This window comes from Scophthalmus maximus, chromosome 5 (genome assembly GCF_022379125.1).
Source record: "Scophthalmus maximus strain ysfricsl-2021 chromosome 5, ASM2237912v1, whole genome shotgun sequence".
NCBI lineage: Eukaryota > Metazoa > Chordata > Actinopteri > Pleuronectiformes > Scophthalmidae > Scophthalmus > Scophthalmus maximus.
In genome coordinates, this window is record NC_061519.1 from 2,302,569 (window position 1) to 2,327,107 (window position 24,539).

Sequence of the window (24,539 nt, forward strand, 5' to 3'; positions counted from 1 at the left end):
GGCCAGTTGGCTTAGCAACTCACACACACAGCGATAGTGGTGATCTAAGGCAGCTGCGCTAACTGAGTGTTGACAAAGCTACACTTACTCTAATTGCCGCAAACAGGCCTCCATTCTTCAAACAGCGCTGAGTGTCCTCCTTTAATTTTTCCGGCAGATGTTTGCTCATGGAGCAAAATCAATTTTTGATGGCCCCCACTTATTCAAAGGCGCGCACGCGCACGCACATACACACACACACACACAGGGCATGCATGATCCATGTGCAGACCCCCACCCGGCACACACACACACACACACACATACGGTCCATCGTATCCATACATCTGTGCATCAACGAAGAAAACAAATTCATTATTTAACACCGTATTTCCAAGTGAGACACCAGCGTACTGGGCACGGATGCATAATGCATGCAGCACGTATAGAGCAAAATCACATCTCCAGTGTCCCTCCCTTGATCCGCGCCGTAAAGCTTCAGCTCATACGCTTGAGCTATGGCATCACTTATGCACACAGTATTACATATTATTTCTCATCCGGCTCTGGAGTAGATGCGTCCTTCAGCCCCGGCTCCAACACACACCCCTTTTATTTACCAGACAGCGTGATATATATATATATATATATATATCACCATGTGGGAATAAACATGATCACCGGATGATATATAATGTGTGATCCATACGTCACTGATGCAAAAGCACCTCTAGCACGTCATGACAGCAATGTACATCACGGAGTGCCTCATGAATGGAGAAAGGGTGGGGTCGGGAGGAGGGCTCTATGATTCAACACAGCCTATTTGATGGCTTCTCCCCAGGGACTCCTGCTCCTTCCTGCCTCTCCCGATCCTCCTGGACATTAACTCTGTCACCAATGCTCGAGCGTTTTCTCTGTGTGCGTTCAACGTGCGTGTGCGCGTCTAATGGTGTGTGTCCTCCGGACCGGCTCTCGACTCGGCTGTATCTCACACAGAGACATTCTGGGAAGTCTCCTGAGCATCGCGTGTGTCCGTGACGATATGGGCCAGAGGAAATGGGAGACTCACCAATTGCATCTTATCTAATGAAGCTAAGAGAATTTCAGAGAGGACATGCTCACCCCCCCTGCTCTCTGGGCTGTGTGGCCTTATTTCACTGTCTTGTTACATCCCTTTTTTTGTTCATTTAAATGCCAGTGTCAGTGTTTTGTTTTTTTTAAACATTTTTTACATTTTGGTTATCAATAACAACAAATCCTCAAAGCTAAAATGCCAAAGAATTTTTTCATTTTTTCCCGGTCTCACAAAGCAAAAATATTTGCCCAGCACATTCACAATGTAACTTCTTCTTCTTTAGAGTTAGACAAGAAGATCGATGCCATTCATTCATTTGTTTGCGTTGATGCAGAACTACAGTCTGGTGATCATCATGGTTGATCACAACGGACCCCGATGTCTCGATGAGCATTTCACATCCTGGAAGATGGATTGTTTTATTCAAGGTCAAATTGAATACGACGTGTTAGCTCAAACTTGTCATTACAATGTTAAAACTGACTGCTGATAGAGAAACGACACCATCTGCACCTATTCGCGGGAAAATGACAACGATTACCTAACCAAAAAGAAAGAAGAGAACGCCGTCCTCCGGGTGTCCGCCCCGTATGCTTACTGTGTTGACTAATCAGACAATTAAACGTCTTCGCTCGCCCCACGTCCTCCTGAGTGTTGTGCACGGTGTCATGTCTATCTCACTCTCTCTCTCTCTCTCTCTCTCTCGGACCCCACACACGACTCTGTGTCTCTCCGGCCCTAATGAGCGGTGGAGAAAGATCAACTAGACAAAAAAACAAGAGTGCTCAGGGATCAATTAATCGGGTGACACCAGTGATGGTGATAGCAGTGTGTGTGTGTGTGTGTGTCTGTGTTGTGTAGTTCAGCAGATATGGCCGTTGTTTAACGCCCGCTCATCAGGTGCTGACAATGACTCATTTTTGGCATTAAAGATTGAATTCATTTGGTTTCCATGACGCTCAACATGTTGGTACTACAGTCCGGTTGTCATGTGAAAATGTCTTCAGGAAACAGACGTCGTTACTGGAGTGACTAGAGTTTTTGTCACACGTGAACTACCCCGCACGTCCACACAGTTCTCAGTTATCTGATTAGGGCCCCGCTCAGGTCGGAAGGTGGGAGCGGAATGACCTCGGAATTATGTGACGTCACCGTGTGCAAATGAGGACGGGGAAGGTGTCGTCGGCTGCTCTTTTTTGGTATTCCCACAGTTACGGTCGTCAGTCTTATTCAATTACGCTAACATTGAAGCCTCCGACTTAGCAGGAACCGACACCAACACTCACATTATCCATGCACATTCTCTACAGGTGAGAGTGAACGAGAGGAACGGAACTGTCAGCTATGTGAGTTGGGCTCTCACATGCCCCCCCCTCTAACTACTGTATGTAAAACTGTAAATGAAACCTACATCAAGACTTGGTATGGTTGAGAAAAAAATGGTATTTTCTTTTTTTTTTTACAGTGCACATACCATACCCTAACAGAACCGCTTGATTGTCATGGTCGGCTGGAATCCATCCTTTATCTTTCCCTATGACCCTTGCGCACAATTACAGGCGCCAGTGCCACATTCTCTCTCTCTCTCTCTCTCACACACACACACACACACACAATAGAGAACACTATTTCCATCAGACAGGAGGCTGTCTGATAAACGCAAAAGAGCAAGGGGCTGATTATTACAGTCCGTCCTTACTGAGGTCTGTATAAGTGCAGTAAATCAAAATGGGACAACGCGGGGGCCAGGCAGAGGACATGGCGGCCTGCGGTGGGTCATTAAAAAATGGATGCATGTGTGGAGGGGGAGCGCTCAGATGTGTCCCCGATGTGACATTAGCTCATGACGCCGACGCGAAAGAAGAACCACCAGATCAGCAGGGTTTGAATAAGCTGTAACTTTTATTGCACATTCCTGTTTGGTCTCGCGACGACCTCTTTCCCTTCTGAACTCTTGAGACCTCCGTCTCGACCAAACACTCAAGTAAGGAGTGGGACAAAGTTGCCCAGAATTACTGATCACAGGTCAGATTCCCTTAACGAGTCAGATTTGAAGCACAGGGCGGTCGCACTGATCCAAGGTGTGAGACTGTGGAGAACTTTGAGTCCAGATCTTTGTGTTGACTGCGCAAGACATCGCTAGATGTCCAAGGCAGGACCAATGGGGAAGAGACAGCAGTGACATCATGGAGGGGACTGGGAAGTGTTCGTCGAAGCGTGGGAATTTTCTTGATTCCTCTTTGATGCACTCCCAAATGAAGTTAAATACTTCTTTTGAAATTCTTGAGGCTTTGCAATCCTCTGTCCTTCTTAACTACCCCGAATCCCCCCAAATAAACACACCTTCCCCCACCGCAACAACACAAAGGTTATCATTCGTAGTATGTTTTTTTTCTTCTTCTTGTTTTTTCTTGTGACAATACCTGCAACATGCTTCAAATCTTCATTTTGGCAAACCACAAATAAATTAAAACACAAACATTCATAAACACAATGTGACATTTTCAGGACGCATAGAAAGAAAAAAAAAATACGCACAGTACAGAGGCCAAAAATAAAAAGACCAAGAAAAGAAGAGCATTTGCATTTTTGTTTCCCTCCCCATATTTTTTCCTTGCTTTTCTTGAAAAAAGATATACAGTAGCTAGCTACCAATCACATATCACATGCAGATATAATACAACATAATCAGTTCACCCAGTTAGTGTCTGCAAACTACCAATCTAAACTATATCACAAAATGATTCTCTTGAAACCAGCACACACTGAGCTTTTGAGATATTTTGTCTTCGTTACAATTCCGTTCTATAGTTTTTTCTCCGCCGACAAAGCCGAGAGGTCACTGTACGATCGATCCTGAAACCACTGGCCAAATTCGAAGAGGACTAACGCTTTCGTACACGATCACATACCAGATGGTGTTTCTTTGATTTTTTTTGTCTCTTTTTTTTCACCACGGCGGGAGCAGAACACGCGCGTTTGCTCACACATGCATTCACACACGGGCGGAAGTTGTGTTATTCGACCGCGAATGCAACACGAGGGGACTTTGAGATGCAGCGGCGCGACCCCATCCAAGCGTGGCATGCTGGCCGCGCGGCTTGGCCTCGGGCCCATCGCTCTAGGCCTCCCGGGTGAGGACGACGGTTGTACCTGCTGAGAGCTTGACTGGCACCTTCCGGCTACTATACCCCTGTCTCCCCTCGGCGAAAGCCACTTTCTGCGCCTCCATACTCCCCCCCCCACCATTGAAAGAAACAGGGCAGGAGCGGAAAGTGAGAGAATGTCATTGCCGAGCGGGAGGTTTCGACATCCTCCGTCCTTCTGCTCTCGCTGCTCTTCTCTAACGACGCTCGGCAGAAATGTCAGACCAATTAGCAGCTCTCCCTCTGACATTTAACCGGGAGACGGCGAAACAAACGCACACAAGGGGCCCACTGGTCCGGACGGACGGACAGTCTGCGAGACTGACGTCGCCGCAGCTGTAGAGTTAATATTAGATATTGATGAAGTCCTTTCTATAGGCTGGAACTAAGGAACAGTGTGTCTCCCGAGTACTCGCAGCAGGCGGAGCAAATATTAACTGTCTTCGGCCATTTTGGGAGCCGCCTGACATTTCTGAGGAGCGGTGATCAAAGCTCCCACGATTCCCTTCCGCCTCCCCGTTGCCTCCCTTTCGGCAGACATGAATCAGGTGGGCCGCGAAGCGAGCCCTCAATTAGAGCACCACCGCATCCACGGCAGCAATCGAGCTCCCGTCTGTCTTCTTCTCTAGGTGTTACCGCCGCTGCTAAGGCCACAGGTGGAAGCAACAAGTGTGTGCGCACAAACTTAATGCGTTTGTGTGTGTGTGTGTGTGTGTGTGTGTGCATCTGAAGCACTGCTGAAGCGTTTTTTCCGACGTTTTTTTTGAACTGACCTTCAGTTCTTTCGCACGGATCGGTGATGAAAGGTACGCGCACGTTGATATTCGCTCACAACCACGCACGTGTACTACAGTAGTATCATTCAGGAGCTGACATGGACAGTGGAACAAGACGGCAACAAGTAATTTAGCAAAAAAAAACAAAAAAACACAGCACTCCCTTTAGGCCTTAAGTGTTATTCACAGTAAATCATATTTTTAAATCAAATGCGCGCGTGCACACACACACAGGCGCACACAGACACTGAGGCCTGGCATTTAGCTGTACCATCTGGTATCTGAATCATGGGAATTACAGTCTCCTTCCTGCCACACACACACACACACACACACACACACACATGCACACACACTATAACATGAGAGTAGAGAGAGAAAGAAAGGGAGGTGATTGACTGTCATTCTATTTATCATACATAGTCTCTGCATAAAGCAACGTGTGACTTTTTTTTCCTCCGTCCGAAAATCGATATCCATCTACGCAACAGCGAGCTCTAAATTTAGCCACAGGAGACGGAGAGAAAGAAAAGACAAACAAAGTGAGCGAGCGCGCTAAAGAAAGAAAGACAGAGAAAGAGAGAGAGCACAGCTCCGTGTAAATTACAATCTTCATGTTGCATTGAACTGTGAGCAACGGCACAGTCGAAAGAAACAGGGGAATGAGGAGTGAATAAGTGAGTATAAACGCCAGTTGCGCTGCCCGTCTATTAAACATTAACAGCTTCATTTACATGTAAATGACCCGACAGCTACGGCGGAAGGGATGGCGGGAAGTGATGCCAGTTCATTGCTCAAGAGAGGGGAGCGAGGGATGGGGAGAGAGGAGAGGAGCGGAGGGGACGGGATGGAGGATGAGTCTCCTTCATCTGGTAGTAATTCGCATGGGTGGAACAGTCCCCGCAGTTCGATTTGTCTGACTTGCACGAGCATGGGTGTGCGCCGAAAAAGAAAAGACAAAAAAGAATCCACCAACAGTAAAGCGCACCCCCAATGCACGCGCACACACTCCCAGCTTATATACGATGGAGTGACACACACACACACACACACACACACACACACAAAACTCCCTCTTGCGCTTTTCCAATGGGGGAGAAGAATCCCCCTGTGTGAGGGGGTGGGGGGGGGGTGAAAGTCGACGATGATGATGGTGCGTCTCCTCTCTGAGAGTTTTGGTGGAAATGGAGGAACAAAAATCTAAGGAAAAACAACACAGAGGCAAAAAGAAAAAAAAACCTGAAAAAAATCTCTTGAGTGCAACAGCAAAAGGTAAAGATGAGGGGGATCGTTGAGTCAGCGTGGTGTGTCGTTTTGCGCGTCGGGGGCTAGCTGTGTTTGTCCGGCTAGCGCGGAGGGTCAGGGGGGTCGGCGGCGGAGCGCTCAGCCGTCGGACACGGGCGGAGACACCCAGCCGTACTTCTCGTGGGTCTTCACCAGGGACTTGAAGGTGGCCTCGGCTTCCTTGCGGCTGAACGCTTTCTTGGACTTCCCTGCTTTCCGACATATACGTCCCTGCGAGAGAGAAAAACAATCCAGAGAGAAAGAGAAGGGAAGGGAGGGAGGGAGGGGCGGGGGGGGGCGAGAGGGGACCGAGGTTAGGTTGTGTGGAAAGATAAAAAGACACAAAACATACAGAAGCCAACAAACTGTCTGCTAACAGGACAATTACAACTGAACGCTTCCTTAAATTTCTTTAGGAGTCTTAGTGGGGTCCACGGGCGTAGCACTGGGGGGGGGGGGCACAGAGACTGCTTATGTATAGGGCCCAGAATTTGGTGCTACACCCCTGGTGGGGTCTGCACACATTTGTGCTTGCTCATGTCATGTATATGTGGAATAGGTAATACTCTATCACACTACCACTACAACTAATAATTCTAGTTTCTAATGTTTCCCGGTCTTTGTGCTGAGCCAACGGCCTCCTGGCTGTAGCCTCATTAATGCACACACACGAGAGAGGTATCAGTCTTCATGGTGTGAAATGAATTTTAAGAATGAAAAAAAAAAAAAAAAAAAAAGGTTGGTTTCCAGGAAAAAAAATCATTTGTTTGACATTTGTCTGGCTGTCAGTCAGGAGACAATTAATGAATTCTCTACCAAATTGGACAGAGAGACAGAGCCAAAGAACAATTGATTAGATGTTGCCGATCAAAATCTATAGGATCTCTGCAACAAAGTGGTCTTTGTTCAGTCTAATGGGGAGAGATACTTTCTTCCAAGCTGACAAAGTCGACTGCAACTAAGGTGATCGCAGCATTTATTTAAAGCCACAACTAACATTTATAATTGTGTATAAATAATGAATTGATCTGCCAGCTAGTTTTTCTCTTTTTCTTCTACATTGTCGTTGTAGTTACCTGAGGCCGAATTGGACCCAAAGATTCAAAATTTACAAATCACCACATTCGAGATGCTGCAGCTAGAGAATAATTTGAGATTTTGCTTGAAAAGTGATCAACCATCGTAATCAATTCATTGTAATGTTTGCGGGAAAGTCAAACAATCGTGGACGAAATTGATTTAAACTTCTTCATCTGCGATTCTAGTCGCTCTAACATTTCCCACAAGTAGGAAATGTTCCGATTTGACAATATGCCTTGTCAGATCACAGGGGGAAAAAATTCTATCGTTCACAGTAAACAACAATTTCATGTTTTTTCTGACAAAATGTATGGATGGATGAGCGTGTGATCTGAGTGCAGGTTGACCGACGTAAGATCAATGTTTAAAAAAGCTTTTTAAGATGTCAGGTTCAATCGGAGGTGTGAAATGAAAGCAGAAAATAAAAATACGTGAGCAATGTAACCCTAACCCTTTTGCTCAGCGTGAAGAGCGCCTCACTGAGAGCGACAGGACGTCCCACTTAGACATTTTCATCCGGTAGCCACCCTGCTCAATCTCCCTCTCTCAAACACTGGGGCTAATAATAGACGTGGAATGACATGGGGGGTAGAGACGGAGAAAAGATGTGTGGGGGTGTTGCCGGTGACGATAAAGCTGCTTATTCTGTTGTTGGCAGCGGCGCCGTCTTCCCTGAAGAAGAGCGCGTGGGAGGATGACTAGAAAGAGAAACAACCGCCTTTGTGTCGAAAAAGCAGGATACACCGCCACGACGAAGACACAATACAATGTCATATGATTTTCAGCGGAGTTGGAAAAAATGCGTCTTTTCATAAATCGCTTCTGAAACACAGGAGGACCAAGAAGGGAAGGCTGTGGCAAGCAGATGCGCAAAGACAAATCTTTGTCCACTGGTCATGTACGGCAGCTATAAACTGCTGTGCAGCGGATGACTCACTGGACTCACTACCTCGCATCCAAGCGATACGTCAGGTGCTTTATTGGATTTGTTTGCTCGGTAACGTCGAAACCACTTTCCCCAGACCCAAATGTTTCTTGGCAGGCAGACACCGGCACCGAGGACACTCTGCTCCACCGAAACCGATACTAATTAAATCCTTTTCAAATGACAAGCCCCTCTGCATTCTGCAGTGCAGCACAGATAAAACATCCCTATCGTTACACGGGCCGTCTGCACCTCCATCGTCCGTGCCCCTGCCCCGATTTCCAGGTGAAAAACACTGGATAAATTCAGAGTCACTGTAGCAACGTTTTTCCAGACGGTTTCATTCACTGTCTTGTTGAATAGTTCGACATTTTGGGAAGTATGCTATTTCGATTATTATGTTTACACGTTGCTCATAGAATACTGATTACGACGTCAAGCAGCTGGCAACTGCCGCACATGTCGTGAATTGCTCCGACGTCATAAGACGTTTTCAGACATGAGCTCCATAAAATTATGGTTCAGACATTTTTCAGAGTTTTCCGTTCACATATGAAGACAGCGGCAGGAGACTGTCCGAGTCAGACGTGTTCACAACATCACGAACGTTTCCGGAACATCTCCGGTGCCGGGTGGCACCCGGGGAGATCGTCCACTCGCTTGCCGTGAGATATTTTCTTGCTGTATTCTCACATGGGCCCACTCTGACATTTTCCGGAAATATTACGAGGGGGAAAATGGACCGGAAAATTTTAGGAGCAACATTTGCGTTCTCACATACAGCCCCTCCAGAAGAGTTCAGGAAAATGTCTGAACTTCAGCGCATGTCTGGAAGCAGCTATAATATGATTAATACGTATACGCTGACTGAAATCAGAATACTTCACGTCTCAATCTGATTATTGCTTGTTTCTGAATTTGACATTATTCAGGTTAAGGTAATCAGAAAATGCTGTTCACACGGCAGTGTCTTATTCAGGTTATTATCCTCCGGTTAATATTGGAATATCGCTGTCCAAGTAAACGCAGCCATTGCCTTACAACCACTCCTAATCTAATAACAGATAATCCACACCCCCCGTCAACCATTTTAATTCTGGCTCTTTCTTATTTTTGAAAGCTCCACACTCAGGTCAGAGATAGAAGCTGTTGAAATCCTGTGAGCACTTCAAACTAAACTTCATTCAACTCCATGTTCTTGACTGAAATCTCTAAAACCAAAACTATTTGCATAGGTAGATACTGCAAGTGAGAATTTTTTTTTCCTTTAGTAATTTGTGTTTTGGACCAAAACACTTGCTCCAGTACAATTAGCAAACTGTCAATTGTGGAACTTACAATTTCTATCTTGGTAACAGGGGCTAACTAAACAATAATGTGACAATACTTTCATATTCATGTTTTAGCCCCATCTCTGTGTGAGGTGGTACAGAATACTTATAAACCCAATGTCCTGCATGTACACCACAGACGGGCACTGTTTGTCATTGAGATTTGTGTGTTAAGTGGTAATTGCAATCAACAATTTGCTCATTCTAAATATATTTATAAACTCAGAAGCCTTATTACAGCATTTAGGTCAAGACTAACTAGCAGTTATCATATGTAATGCACCACAACATTTAGCGGCCCAATGTCCTTTTTCCACTCCCGTAACATTTGATGGGTGATCAGTTTTTCCTGTTGCGTATTCGCTCGGCTATTTTGGGTCAGATGTGATGCAGGGGATGAAGGGAGATGAGGTGATAACGCTGAATGATCTGGAGATTAGGGTTACAGTTTCCATTCCTGTAGCAACACTGGCCTCATTTCACTGTGCAGGCTTAGCGACACTCACACTCTATCTCTTTCTCCCTCTCTCACTTTGTCTCTCGGTCCCTCACATAGACACACTTTAAGGAGCTGGTCCTATTACTCCATCTTGTATTTCAATCAACATTGAAATCCACCCTGGCTACAAATGTCCACCATGACAGGTCCTACAATTCCTTAATGAGTCTGACACACGAATCACTGCGGGCGGAGGCGGACAATCTAAACGGCGCTGATCTCACAGACAGCATGGAAACAGCGGCAAAGAGTTTTGAAATGTTGATCTTCGCTGGAGACCCCAAAAAATCATTTGTTTTGAATGCATGTCACAATGAGTGACTCATTCAGAGATATTAAAACGCAGCGTCCCTTGTTGACGTACTGTACATTCTGTTCTTCTCTCTTACTAAGCCACATTAGAAGACAACCTTCTCTTTTCTCCAACATCTGATCCACCCAGCCTTTAAAACGGAAAGACAAAGTGAGTGGGTGACACTTAAGCAGATCTGCCTGAAACCTGCTCAGCCGGAAGCTGGCGATACAGCAGACTGGGCTGACATAAGAAGATAATGCATCACCTAGTAGATGGCTACTGTCAGAGAGCGGTGGCAGGAGTACACAAACAGAGTCCGTCGAGTTGAGATCAGTCAATGGGCAGGGCAAGGGAGGCCCCATTGCATGTTGGGAGGCAGCCGTGGGGGCCGAGAGGTTTTGCATAACGCAGACGTGTGCTTAGAGGGGCCCCTGTAAAACATACAGGGATCAATGTCATCCACATCATCATCCTCATCAGATCAGTAAGAGGAGCCCCGTGGGTATTGAAGGGACTGATGGCAGGGTCATTAAAGGAAAATACTGGGGGGTTTTTGTGGGGTTTTTTTTTTCAAAGTATGTGTCATTGGTCCTGCTTTCTCTTTCCAAGATGTTGTTCTCCTTTCAAAATCTAAAAAAATCTCTTTTCATGCGACCTCATGATCCATGAATATCTGCACATCCAGCCATATGGGAGCTGCCACCACCTCAAGATGGCGGACGCCGTCTTGGATTGATGCTGTTATGGCAATTGGCCATTGTTAAAGACCACGGTGTTCGATGGCAGGGATGAATATAACCTCGGCTGAACACAGTGGTGCCTGGCATTAAACCAATCGCTGTGAGCATCGTGTACTCGTTTTACACACAGTGGCTGGCGATCATTCCCTGCGGGGAGAACGTAGGGGGGTGGGCGTGTGTGGGAACAACACTAGACGGACGCTGTTTGTGTACTCCTAAGCGGAAAACAGTGGTTGTGTACGTGTCAGAGAGAGAGCGGCAGATGAAGAAACAAATATAGAATATGGCCAGAGGTGAAGAGTGTGTGTGTGTGTGTGTGTGTGTGTGTGTCGGGCCCGAATGGGAAAATCTCTTTCTGAATGTGTGTATTGATTAACGACCCTGTACAAAAGTCCGTGATAGCAGCTTAACAAGGGGAAATTGAGCATTAATTAGCGCCATTGTGCTCAGGGTCGCATTTCCCAGGGTGGCTTGGTATGAGGCGTTCAAAGACGGATGGGCTCAGATCTGCTCGTGAAGAAAACAACGGACAAACAGAAGCGCGAAGTGTGCGTGTTGTGATTCAGTTTCTAGCGAGGGCCCAGGACGGCATACATGCCGTGTCTCGTCTATTTCAGCTCGGTCGCTCGGCCGCCGAGCGAGGGACGTGCTCGCGTAAAGTGGCTGCCGGGTGATCGTGTGAATTGAGATCAGTCAATGGGCAGCGCAAGGGAGGCCCCATTGCATGTTGGGAGGCAGCCGTGGGGGCTGAGAGGATTGCATAACGCAGACGTGTGCTTAGAGGGGCCCCTGTAAAACATACAGGGATCAATGTCATCCACATCATCATCCTCATCAGATCAGTAAGGGGAGACCCGTGGGTATTGAAGGGACTGATGGCAGGGTCATTAAAGGAAAATACTGGGGTTTTTTTTGTATGTGTCATTGGTCCTGCTTTCTCTTTGTCTTTTTCACCATTGCAATGTATAAAAAGGAAATTTAACAGAACGACGCAAACCACAACAGAAAACAGGAAGCTTTCAACGGGCAATCCACCGATTATCACACGTGGCGTTTACCCATCGCAGGAAGCGAAACTCAACCTCTCGCACCAACTGTATAATGCCTTTTGTTTCTCAGGAAGAACGTTTCAGAGTTTGTAAAAAACAATAAGTTGATGAGGTCATGATGGTGATTCCCCAAACTTAAGAGAAGTGACACATCACTTCACTGGAAGATCCAGGAGTCCCAAGATTCTATGGATCTGGGACCCAACTGACAACAGATCAATTGTTCAGCATAATGAATCTGCCAACTATATTTTCATTGTTTAGTCTATAAAATTCCAGATAACAGTAAAAAAAAAAAAGTCACACAACACACATGTAGAGGGATTGTGAGAGCTCAGCGTGCTATTACTCATACTAAATTAATGTTGAAAATCTCATAGAAGGCATCCTTTTTTGGGGGGCTCTTGATAGCAGTTAATTTCAAGTTATGTTTATATATTTTGAGATGAATCATAATGAAATAACAATAATAGCAAGGATGATGACAAAGCTTCATGTTACATAATGGTGATCAAACCGCCGGTGAACTTTCTAAACGCTGCTCTACAGACGACAATACACAACTACATATCAATTTCCTAATTGTCTCACAGTACAAAGACGCCTTTGTTAAACCTGATGGCCACACTGGGCAGTACTTTTCTACCGCCTGCACTATGGTGGTTGAATTCACTGCCATAAAAGACAGATTACACCGCGATGTGGTTGTCCAGAAATTGTGAGTTCAGTACCTGAGGCTCAGGCGAACCTCACCTCAGCCTCTGTCACTTTGTGTGAGTTTCCTCACATTTGCATGTGAGGGCACACCTCGCTCTGTTGCCTCTCACCTCACCGCTCGATGACTGCGGTGCATCCTCTCGCACTAAAAATAGGGACGATGTGTGTCTAAATAAGCCACAACGCCGTTGTCCTCAGGTAAGTATATTCTGTGTGTTTAGGTTTATATATAGTCCAGCGTGCTCTGTTTGGTCAGGATGCACGAGAGGCGAGCGCATCTCCCGGAGAATTAGGACACGAAACGCATGCAAGTGCCTGTGTGTGTATAGACACAAACCCACAAAAGGGGCAAACAAAATGATGAAGAGATTCGGGCACACACACACACGCACGCACACACACACAAATAGTTAATCAATAGTTTCCACTGGAGAAGGAAGACGCTTCTCTATAATTATGGAGCACTGCAGAGCTGCGAGCTCATCTCCTCAAGCAGCAAATCAAAATGAAAACACACACACACACACACACACACACACACCCTCTCTCTTTCTCTCTCTCTCTGTCTCTGCTTTTATTGTACGTTTTTCCATGTCCGCTCTTGGTAACAGATTCCTAATCGCCGTGGATGGCCTGTGAGTAATGTTAAGTCACATCACAAAAGGACAAAGGACAAGCACAGAGGGGGGGGGGGGGGGCTGGGCAGGAGAATCCGGTGACCGTTTACATAAGGTCTCCCGCCAAGTTGATGTCATGCCGCGCTGACGTCAAAAGACGAGAGAGAGAGCGGGGGAGGTTAAACCGAAGCAGCCTCCACAGATGAGGTGAACAGAACATGACAACTAGAGTGAACGTTAGACATCACATTGGAAAACGACGACGACGACGACGACTCTGGGCGGAAAACTGAAAATCTAGTCAGTTGAATGATTATCGCCTGCAGTGCATTTAGAGATGCAGCTATTTCCATTGGAGGGACAGAGCTCCTGCTGCTGCTGCTGCAGTGCACTGGTGAAACGCGAAAAACAGATTTGACAGGATTACATAATCCAGTCGGCCTAAAGTCACTGAGGACTGCTGGTAGGTTAGGCTACCTGCTGTCTCCATTTATCCGTCTCTATCCATCACCACGCTGTGCGCGTGTTGCACACACATGCAGATTTGGAATAATCTGATGGGAGTAGTGACGCCATGGTGACGCCTGCATGACAGCCCGACTGGCCCATTGCATGGCGGCCAGCAGGTCTGTGCCGTCAGAGGGAAAGCTGATTTACAAAAGGACAGAGACTGCAGAGGAGAGCCATGGCGTCAAGGAGACGCCGAGCATTGCGCCGCGCCGCGTGAAATGGCCGCCGTAAAGTCACATAAAGATTAATAATACACACAATCATGTGAGAGGAGGGGGGGGGGGGTGGGATGAGGGGGGGTTGGGATCTACAGTCGTGAGATACATCAGTGCTGCCCCTACAGCTCACAGAGTGGTAGGGAATGCTATAAATAGGCCACAGGTATGGAATACTGACAGATTTGACCCTTTGTGATGATATTTCCCCCCCTCAGAATTAAAAAATTAAAACAGAATTCCTGTTTGAATGTCTCAGGATTTAAACATGTCTGGTGACCCAATGACACTTGATTTCAAAATAGATAAAATGACTATATATATATTTGTGTCCCTGGTTGAATTTAAAGACGTGGCGTTTTAAAACGTCATGTAAGACTAGAAGCTGTGCCACGGCGGACGGGTTCTACACGTCCATTACGCGTGACTGTATGAATGCCTGGTGGTACTTTTTGCGCTCGTCCTGTCCATGGCTGATGAACACACATGGAGGGGAGATGATCAACGTGCCACCTGGTTCGGGGACATTCCAAGCCAGGGCACCGCCACCCTCACCTGTCCCTTTACGAGGCTGGCCGCGAACTGCCTCATGACCGCCTCCACCGTGTAGGCGCTGGACCACCCGCGGGGGGTCAGCAGCTCCATGCAGATGGCGCCGCCGTCCAGCACGTAGCCGTTCTCCAGCCGCGGCGTCAGCACCCGCATGAACGGCGGCGAGAAGGGGAAGTTGTCGGGGAAGGTGACGTTGAGCAGGATGAACTCGGTGCAGGTCTCCTTCATGTCCTGCCACAGCGCCGAGTCCTTGTCCACCTGGTGCAGCTTGACGTTCCAGTCGTACAGGTTGTCCTCCACCAGCTCCACCGTGATGAAGTTGTCCCCCAGCCGCCGGATCTCCTGCAGCTCCTTCATCAGCCTGCGCGTCCGCACCTGGGTGCAGTGTTGCCGCTGGGGCGCCGGCGGTGCTATCGAGGAGGCGCCGGTCGCCCTGCTCCCGCCTCCCGCCGTCTGCTGCTTCTCCCTCGCATCCTTGCCCTGCTTGTCCCTGCCGCTCGGCTTGTCCTTGCCGTGCTGGTCCAGCTTCCTCGCCTTGATCTCCGGCGTGCTCAGGATGTTGCTCTCGTTGGCCGTCTGACAGTGCTTGTTGGCGTTGTTCTTCTGGCTGCCCTTGGTCCCCTTGAACGAGCCCTGGTGGTGCTTGGGGTCCTCCGTGTCTCGGTCGTGCAGACGGATCAGACCGATCTTCCGCAGTAGGGTGGCCATAATTTTTTTTTTTTTTTTTTTTTTTTTTTAATATCTCCGCCGATCCCCCCGCACAGGGGCGATGTTCACCCTTTCAAGTCGGCTCCCCGCACACAGAGACGACCCTTTATTGGCGGGGATTATTCACCTTGTCGCGCCGCAATCCCCCCTCCGCGCACTGCAGCCTCGGGATGAGCACGAACCGGGGAGCCTGTGCGCGGGTTCTCCTCAGTGCGGCATCCTGACGCGGCTCGACTACAACGAGAACAGCACACGACATGCGAGGTTTAGATCAACATTCGCTCACAGTAATACAACATGACACAAATGCTCACACTAGATCGATCGATCGGAGATCTTTTCTCCTTCTCCCCCCCCCCCCCCCGCACCGACATCATGACTGCAGTTGTTCAATGACAGGACGGTGCATTACGCATCATTTGAACAGCAGGTTACACGGGACACTATATTTCCAAAGTAAAAACATATAACTGGCATCGTGAATAGGCTGTGATATGGGAATATCATAATGGGGAACCATATGGGCTACATGATGGGAGATTATAGGGGGAAAAGCAGCAGGCACTTTGTTATCATAGACGATATAATAACCGATGGAGGAGACTTCAGACGTCCAAAACACACACACACACACACACACACACACACAGCCTGAACTGCCCTCACACCATCGATTGCCCTTTTTGCGCGTCTCCTCCTGCCCACACAGACCCCGCGGTGTCGCGGCAGCCCGCACTTACCGTGTAGGTCAGTACAATTCGGAGCGTTATGTCCGTATCACGTCCCGGACGGTCACGCAGCCCCGGACACCGTTATCCCGCTGGCTGTTTATATATGTTTATAAAAAAAAAAACGAAAGCAGCAGAATAAATGGCTCCACCATCCAGGAGGGCGGCCGACGGTGATGAGAGCTGCAGTGTGGAGGAGGAGGAGGAGGAGGAGGAAGAAGAGGAGGAGGAAGAAGAGGAGGAAGAGAGCCTTTGATGTGTGTGTGTGCAGCTGCGGCAGCTCCGGCTTTAATGCAGCCCAGGACTAGCCAACCGCCGGTAGTGGCTCGCACAGAGCACCGACCGCTCGCACCGGCGCAACTGCATCCGGCGCATTCCGAAATAAAAGCCCCCGGGGTTGGGTTATAAAATAAGATAATCCTTTATTGATCCCCATCGGGGGCATTAACGGCAGCCCAAACACGCGAGTACACGCTCGAATAAGAATAGAATGAAATAAAGTAGAATAAGAGTATTTTTTTTTTAAATGAATGAAATAATGTATAACTGTATGTAGAACGAAGCAGGATACAATTTAGAGTTATATACGTTCAAGGAAAACCAACACAGTGAGTACATTTAGGAATATGGCGTAGTATGAATTTACATGGGATTATAGCATTGTGATATTGCATTATTGTGATATTGCATTATATAATTTAGTTAGAAAATCGACCATAAGAAATCAGCTGAGCTACTTTCAATGATTGCCTTTTCCAGAAAAGAACAGCCTCTAACAAAAAATAGGTTAGAATGAACATTTGTGAAATGTGAAACGCGCGCGCGTGTGTGTGTGTTTCTTTCACATTTATTCAACAGTCAGAAAAGCATCCTTTGAATGCCAGACATTTTTGATTATTGTGAAGGTTAATGGCTCACTTCCGGTTTGTTTTCCCGGCTAACACTGTGTAGCTTGACGTTCCTGTGCCTCCCCTGAAAGAACGTGGGTCCCTGCCAGCCTGGTGATGCCAGAGGAATCTAGCCTCAACATTATTGACACACACACTCTCACTTTCTCATTAAACGACCTGTGGTCAGCTCGTGTGTATTTGAGCCTGTGCAGTACACAGACCTCAGTATTCTAGGTTACAGATTTTTATTATATTTTTTAAATGCTGTTGGCTTTCATCCTTTTCCCAGTTTATTGAATGATGATTGATTGTGTTGGTACCCCGATATTCAAATATCAGGGTGAACTACAATCCTTAGTCCCTAATGTTAGGACCGGGCAACAAATATAAAGACATAGTATTCAGCATATTATATTCAAATGTGCAAAACTTTAATTCACACAGAACAGTGGATTAGGGGAATGCTCCAGTCCCACTTTCTTTTCATTGTGCCGCTCAGAAAAAGTGAATACTACTGCCAACATAACAATAACTGTATGGAAATAAACTGTGTCAGTGAGATAGGTTAGTGTTTCAGATTTATTTGAGCAGCTGTATGACTGGCAGCACATGAACAGTAAAGTCTACATTAATGGATTAGGATGCAATACATTTTTTGGAATTGCATATATATATATATTCTGAGCGGGATGAATAAAGTTTTATATTCTATTCTATATTCTATTGTAAATCACCATGGCCTAATTATGCAATATAGCTGGAGACATGCTAAACTGCCATAACTGATATGATAGACATTTAAACAATGAATGATATACAGTACATGTGCAGTGGTACAGTATCTGTCATCGTACTGAACTCTGCACATTCAGTGGGCTTCACAAAGAAAGCGGCAGCGCGACACTTTGTTGCCGTTAGGATCGGAACACGGCAGTCCCTCACTGGCTGTTGCCAAGGTAGCAGAGCAGCAGCCCGCGGTTAATTGGCCGCGCTGCTGCCGCAAAGCAGTTCGGTGTTGTGGCTGTCGTGTTGTCGGCGGCTAACGGCGAAGAGCTAACGTCTGACCAAAAGGGATTCCCCCCCTCTACTCCACAGAGTCATTGCTTTTTGCTTTTCCCCGTTCGTGTGTTGCGATCAACTGCAATGGCGGAGAAGTTCGATAACCTGGAGGAGCACCTGGAGAAATTCATCGAGAACATTCGACAGCTGGGAATCATCGTCAGCGACTTCCAGCCCAGCAGCCAGGCGGGACTCAACCAGAAGCTGTGAGTCACGTCGTGCCGAGCTCTCTGAAACCGGTGCACTTCCGTCAAAACAAAAAACAAAACAAATTGTGTGTTGACCCGTTGTGTCGATTTCTGTCTCCGCAGAAACTTCATGATATCCGGTCTGCAGGACATCGAGAAGTGCCGCCAACAGCTCCACGAGATCAACGTGCCGCTGGAGGTCTTCGAGTGAGTCCATCGGGGGTTTTCCTCATTGCTGGGCCCGTCCCGGTGATAATGGCCCAACTGGTTTTTGATTCAACCGGTTCCCGTGCCTCGCAGCTGCAGATCTGATCCGTCTCGGACAGCAGATTTCGTCACTCATCCACAAACATATGAATTGCAATTTGCATTCGCGTGTCACATCTCATATCTACTGCGGCGAATACGATTGTATAAGTAAGCACCAATTTACAGCCAATTTACGTGAAACCTAAAGCGAAGAAAATATCGAATTCTTGCAAAATTTCATTGAACAGCATTCGATCACACCACTGCAAAAGTCTCAAAACAGACATCCCTCGATAATCACCATGAGCCACGAAGACTTTTACCAGATGCAGGTGTCCCTCACATATAGATCAATGATGTCACACCCGGATCAACTGGTTTCCTTCAGCTCCTCTCAGGAAATACACAAACTTATCAAGATTGATTTCTCGATGTTTACCACCACATTACAGCCGCGCACAACAGTACACACCAAGACGAAAGTACTTTAAAACTGTGGCGATCTACCTCCGACTATATACTGTCAAAACACACTAGATAATGACTTGCCAACGCTGGGCCACAGGAAGAGGATCTGCAGCTGATAGGTACGGGAACCAGTTAAATCGAGAGAAAAACAAACAGTTGTGCCATAACACCGGCTTCATTATCGATACAGTCGCCTTTTTCTTCACTAGTTATGCGTCTGTCCGTCATCGCCGAGCTCCACACATGTACACATTGTTGTATTGATAGAATATCTTTAGCTCTTGTGTCACGCCAAACCCCATTCGAAAAAAGTTCCATGGCTCATTTTCATTAGTTTCTTGATCGGTGAGAGACAATTTATTATTCGGCGTTTGCATATTAGAAATTTAGCATTTCCAGCTGTCAAAATTGGTCCACATTTCTTGTTGCTAATATTAAATCAGAAAATAAAACTTGCTTGACTATGCCACAGAAAAGAAAAAAAATCTCTGGAGTCTCTCACCAACTTACCATATTCAGATAATGCAGTATATGGTGCTTCATCTGTGCTTCATAGCTATAGCCTTGATTGTTCCTTGTGCTTGTAGATACATCGACCAAGGTCGGAACCCTCAGCTGTACACCAAGGAATGCCTGGAGAGAGCCTTGGCGAGGAACGAGCAGGTCAAAGGGAAGATTGACACCATGACGGTGAGCGATAACGCCAGGGTCTTACATTCCCTGCCAGTGATGCTACAAGATTAAACACAGCCTTGAAATATTTCACTGATTAAATATTTAAAAACATAAGTGTTTTTAGGAATTGGTGAGTCAATAAAAAAAAAAGATTCCTTTCAAGGATCCTCCTCATTACATAGAGAAACATGTCAGGGTTTTGCCTAGGTCCCTGGAGGGCTTTGGCACACTGGGCTGGGAGCAGGGAATTTTCACATCATCTTGGACCATTATCATTACAATATTTCTAAAAACAAAACACAGGTTATTGTCACACATGTCTCTTAAAGCTCATTCTCTGTGACGGATGTCGTTCAAAGATATTTCTTTTCTCTGTAGCTGCAGAGCATGTAACACCAGTCTTAATAAAGTCTTGCAGAATAAAGTAGACTAACAAAACAATTTAGACTCACTCACTAGACTAGCAACATAACAAGGTTGCAAATAATGCAAAACTGTATAAGACTGGAGTCACATGCGCGGGTAAATTACAGGCAATGCAAAGACGCAACTAGACGCGAATGGCAAGCGCAAAGATTGCGAGATTCGCTCGAGCTGAAATATTTGAACTCGAGCGAAATATTCGCGTGACGTGTGGTTGGATAGCCAATTAGCGTTGAGATCCTCCCTCCATCACTGTCGTCAGACGTGTGTTTATTCAGATGAGGTTTGTCGGAGAAAGTGGAAAGAAGACCGGGCAAATGTCTGCTTGCGACCAAACTCGTGCGAGCAAAGCAACGCAAACATTCGTACATCGCGTCTGGTGTGAACACACCATTATAATGAATGAATTAATATGCATTTTCATCCGCCTGAAATATAAGAAAAGCCAACTTTTTGTAGGAAAAATGTTTTGTACATACCGCTATCTCCAGAGTGGTGAAGAACTCACAGCATTTTTCGGTGCGTTCAGTTTATGTGCTGCACCTAAGTCTTGTACTGGCAGTTGGAGATAGCCCTCTATTATAGTGGCCTATGATATAGTATTATAATATTATATCATAATTCATTGATAATAAATGAATTGTCCTAGGAAACAATGCCTAAATCCTTTTGTAGTTCAGTCCACAAAGCAGTTGATTTAGAAAACGCATTTTCTATGTACTTGTTTCTAACATGTCTTCTTTTATTTGGTAATGCAGCTCTGCGCGAGGCAGATATTTTTTGGGGCTTTACTAATCCGGCCTTCCGTTACTGTAGTACCCATAGGGTTTAATTATTCTTAGCTTCTTAAAATGAAAAGTTGTAATAAATCAATGATAAACTGACCTCTGCTGTTGTATTTTGCTTTAATATAGAAATTCAAGAGCCTTCTAATCTCCGAGCTCAGCAAAGTGTTTCCTGAGGACATGGCCAAGTACAAGGCTATACACGGAGAAGATGCCCCCTCCTAGTGACTCCTGTGCAATAACCCCTGACCTTCAACCTGTGACCCTCAAAGTTGAAGCCTGCATGGAGTTTGACCAAGTGGGATCATCTATGGGTGCCGGCAGAATATGAAAATACCCACTTATTATTTTTCATAAACGTTGTGATGCTGCTGAAGACGAGTATCCTGAGGGAGAAGCTTCTTATTTTCTGCTCAGCCCCTTGACTCAGCCAATTCCCTTCTCTTCTTTTAATTCCTAAACTTCATTTAAAGGAATGGAAATCAATAGCAAGCAAATGAGAGAACTTATCAAAGAGAAACTTTTTGTTTTCCCTGTGTTGGGTTGTTCTGTTGCCAGACGACACATTTGTTCTTAATGTCTGACTCTGACGATGCGTGGACACTGAGTTAGCAGGAGGATATTTTTCACAGCACCCAACTGTACAGATGAAAATGAGAATTAGAGCTGCACGGCACTTGTGTGATTCTGCGTCAAACACCTTTACTCCATCAGCCCTACACGCAGTGTATTTATACTCTTACACGTCACCTTTTGTAATGCTTCCCAATCATTGTGCAACATGCATTTGTACCACACAGTTCATAACATTTTGTATCAAGCTCAGGTTTCTAATGGCCAGGATAACCGAATGCAAATGTTATTTGATGGTACCTCTGTGCCTGATCACTTGACATGGTCAGAAATGAGTCCACTCTTTATTTGTAACTGGTTTGTATTATAATATTTGTTAATAAATGATCCTTGTTGGACGGATATTGTGCTTTGTCTGTTTTTGTTGTAATGCAAATCTAATGGTTTTGGATAGAAGTGCTGATTTACATACTTTCCAAGAAGGATGTTTGTTTACTTTAAAATGATGGTTATAAAAGATACTGCATTCATTTTTACACTTGTTTTATACAATATTTGTTGGCTCATCATGTAAAATAATAAGAAATATACTTTATAAAGTACAGCAGAGTGGGCTTTTAACTATAAAGCGGAATATATTCCAAGGAAGGTTTTCTGTGCCAATATGAAATCTATTTCTTTTAATATTATTTAACCTTACCAAGCTCTGTTGCTATCACTTCACCAACTGATAATAATTTATATATGCAGATTTTTTTTCAAAATCTCACTCATGAAGATATTTAAAAAAAAAAAAAAAAGGGGAAACAAAGGACTGATACATGAGTAAATGTGTCAATGGACAGCCTGCAGACATGCCCTGCATGGGCCGGATGAGGTATCATTTATCTGTTTGGGGTCATTCAGCTCAAGTGTCGTCTCCCGAACGTCTTGTATCGCAACCATACACTATCAGTGTGCGTGCGTGTCTATCTATCTATAACATAGGGGCGGGTGCTCTAGAACGAGACAGTGCTGCTGCGTCATAAGGCAGGTCATGGCCTAACATGCCTCCTCCTGCTGGGGCTGAACCTCGGCGACACACCCCTCTGACCCAGGAGGCCGATCCTCTGGGACAGAAGGAGGGAAATGAGCGCTGTCACTCTTCCCTGAGGATTTCCGAAGAGCTCGTCTCATTTAGTCAACCGTGGTTTAGTGAGGACTCAGCCTCCACATTTTATTGGGGAACGAAGAGAGGAGGCCATATTGCAGAGATAGACAGGGCTGTTTCTTATTTGATTCTCTCTACCTATGTTGTCGTTGTTCCATGCACTGTGGTAATTGTATTTTAGTTTATATAAAATATTGGTTAGGTCTCCTATTTGAATTACCAACAAGAACACTCAGAGATGCCTAGCAACCCCTTCTCATTCTTAGTTCTTTCGGGAATAATTTGACAAAGATTACAAGGCCTAACATTCCCCATGAATTCATTTCACTCATTTATTAATTCAATATTTTTTTTGAGGGGAGGTTGGCTCCAGCCCCCGCACGGGCTTTAAAGGATTAAGCGGTATAGATAATGGATGGATGCATCAATGGATGGATTGTAAAAATTAAAAAAAAAACAACAACTAACCAACCAACCAACCCACACACCCATCCATCAACCAACCAACCAACCAACCAACCCACACATCCACCAACCAACCAACCCACACATCTATCAACCAACCAACACACCTACCATCCCTTAACCAACCAACCAACACACCCACCAACCAACCAACCAACCAACCAACCAACAAACCAAATAACCGAACCAAACCAACCAACCAACTAACCGAACCAAACCAACCAACCAACCAACCAGCCAACCCACACACCCACCCACCAACCAACCAACCACCTTGGCGAAGGTAATACTAAACTGGTTACCAAACTCAAAGACTGTGCCCTGTCACTTGGTGGGAAATTGCGTGCTCAGAAAAGTTTTCATCCAAGGGAGGACAGTGTTGATACTAATACATGATTTTAATGTGTGTGTGTACCCATCAGTTATGTGTAAAATGTATTTAAGTGTGTAATGTTTTGTTTAGTGTGATACAATTCTAATTAAATCCACTGTGATAAAAGAACCTGAGATAGTGAGTTACTATGGCTGAAGGAGTAGGACGCTAACAAGAGGCATGTTTTAAAGGGAGATGTAGTCTGAAATCTGAGTTGTACAAGCAATAGCAATGGCAGCTATCAATAGGGGTTTTCATGGGTCCAGAATGTTTGACTGTGTAAATGAATTACACAAAGCAGAACTAAAAGATGTCCTAATCCGAAAGGGGCCCAAGAACAATGAGACTCGATCCAAGTAGACCCGAGGATAAATAGACCCAATTCAAAATGTAGCCAACCCAAACAAAGAGAGAGAGAGAGAACACCAACACTGCCAGCAGATCAATACACCACCAATTATCGAGCAGCCGCAGACAAAACAGAAATGTTTGTAATGTTTCCTGCACATCACTGTTCACAATGTCCATATTGTGTAAAAGAGATCGGCGGTAATACAAACTTACCCAACTGACCATATTTAAGTGTAGTTTGGACTTGTTCGACTCTAGCCTGGGACTCAGGCGAATTCTGGGAGCTCGTTTAAATTTGCTCTCCCAGAATAAGGTCTGGATATCCTCCGGCAGAAAAATGGCCGATCCACTCACAACCAATAATCTGATAATGGGCGGGGTTTATACAGTGGCGCGGAGAGAAGTGACTAGGCTGCGGCTAATGAACGAGCATTTGACTAAAAGTACCCGATATTTTCTCCCAAAAAAACGGCAACACTCGCTCACAGACATTGTGGAATCCTCATCACAGGCATCTCCTCTCTGCTCTGGCCTGTTGATGTCACTGCGTCGCTCAAGACGTCACATGATTCGTCTGCGTCCGTTGGTGACGCCTCTTGGAAATCGAAAATGAACCGAGAGGTGCCACACTAATACGCATTTGAGTATTAGTGTGGCTACG

The 24,539-nt window shown here is 45.8% G+C and overlaps 2 protein-coding genes across 2 annotated transcripts; one reads left to right on the top strand and one right to left on the bottom strand.

Annotated features, from left to right (window-relative positions):
* Window positions 1-2,940: 2,940 nt before the first annotated feature.
* ube2ql1 (ubiquitin-conjugating enzyme E2Q family-like 1) lies at window positions 2,941-16,525 on the bottom strand. The gene is made up of 3 exons (XM_035634690.2): window positions 16,242-16,525; window positions 14,797-15,735; window positions 2,941-6,494 (listed from the first exon to the last, which is right to left on the bottom strand). Exons 2-3 carry the CDS (start codon window positions 15,499-15,501, stop codon window positions 6,363-6,365), a joined length of 837 nt encoding a protein of 278 aa, XP_035490583.1. The 5' UTR covers window positions 15,502-15,735; window positions 16,242-16,525; the 3' UTR covers window positions 2,941-6,362.
* Window positions 16,526-18,113: 1,588 nt separating this feature from the next.
* med10 (mediator complex subunit 10) lies at window positions 18,114-21,941 on the top strand. Its single transcript, XM_035634691.2, has 4 exons — window positions 18,114-18,384; window positions 18,490-18,573; window positions 19,671-19,773; window positions 21,096-21,941. The coding sequence occupies exons 1-4, from the start codon at window positions 18,263-18,265 to the stop codon at window positions 21,189-21,191; spliced, it is 405 nt and encodes a 134-aa protein (XP_035490584.1). The 5' UTR covers window positions 18,114-18,262; the 3' UTR covers window positions 21,192-21,941.
* The last annotated feature ends 2,598 nt before the right edge of the window (window positions 21,942-24,539 follow it).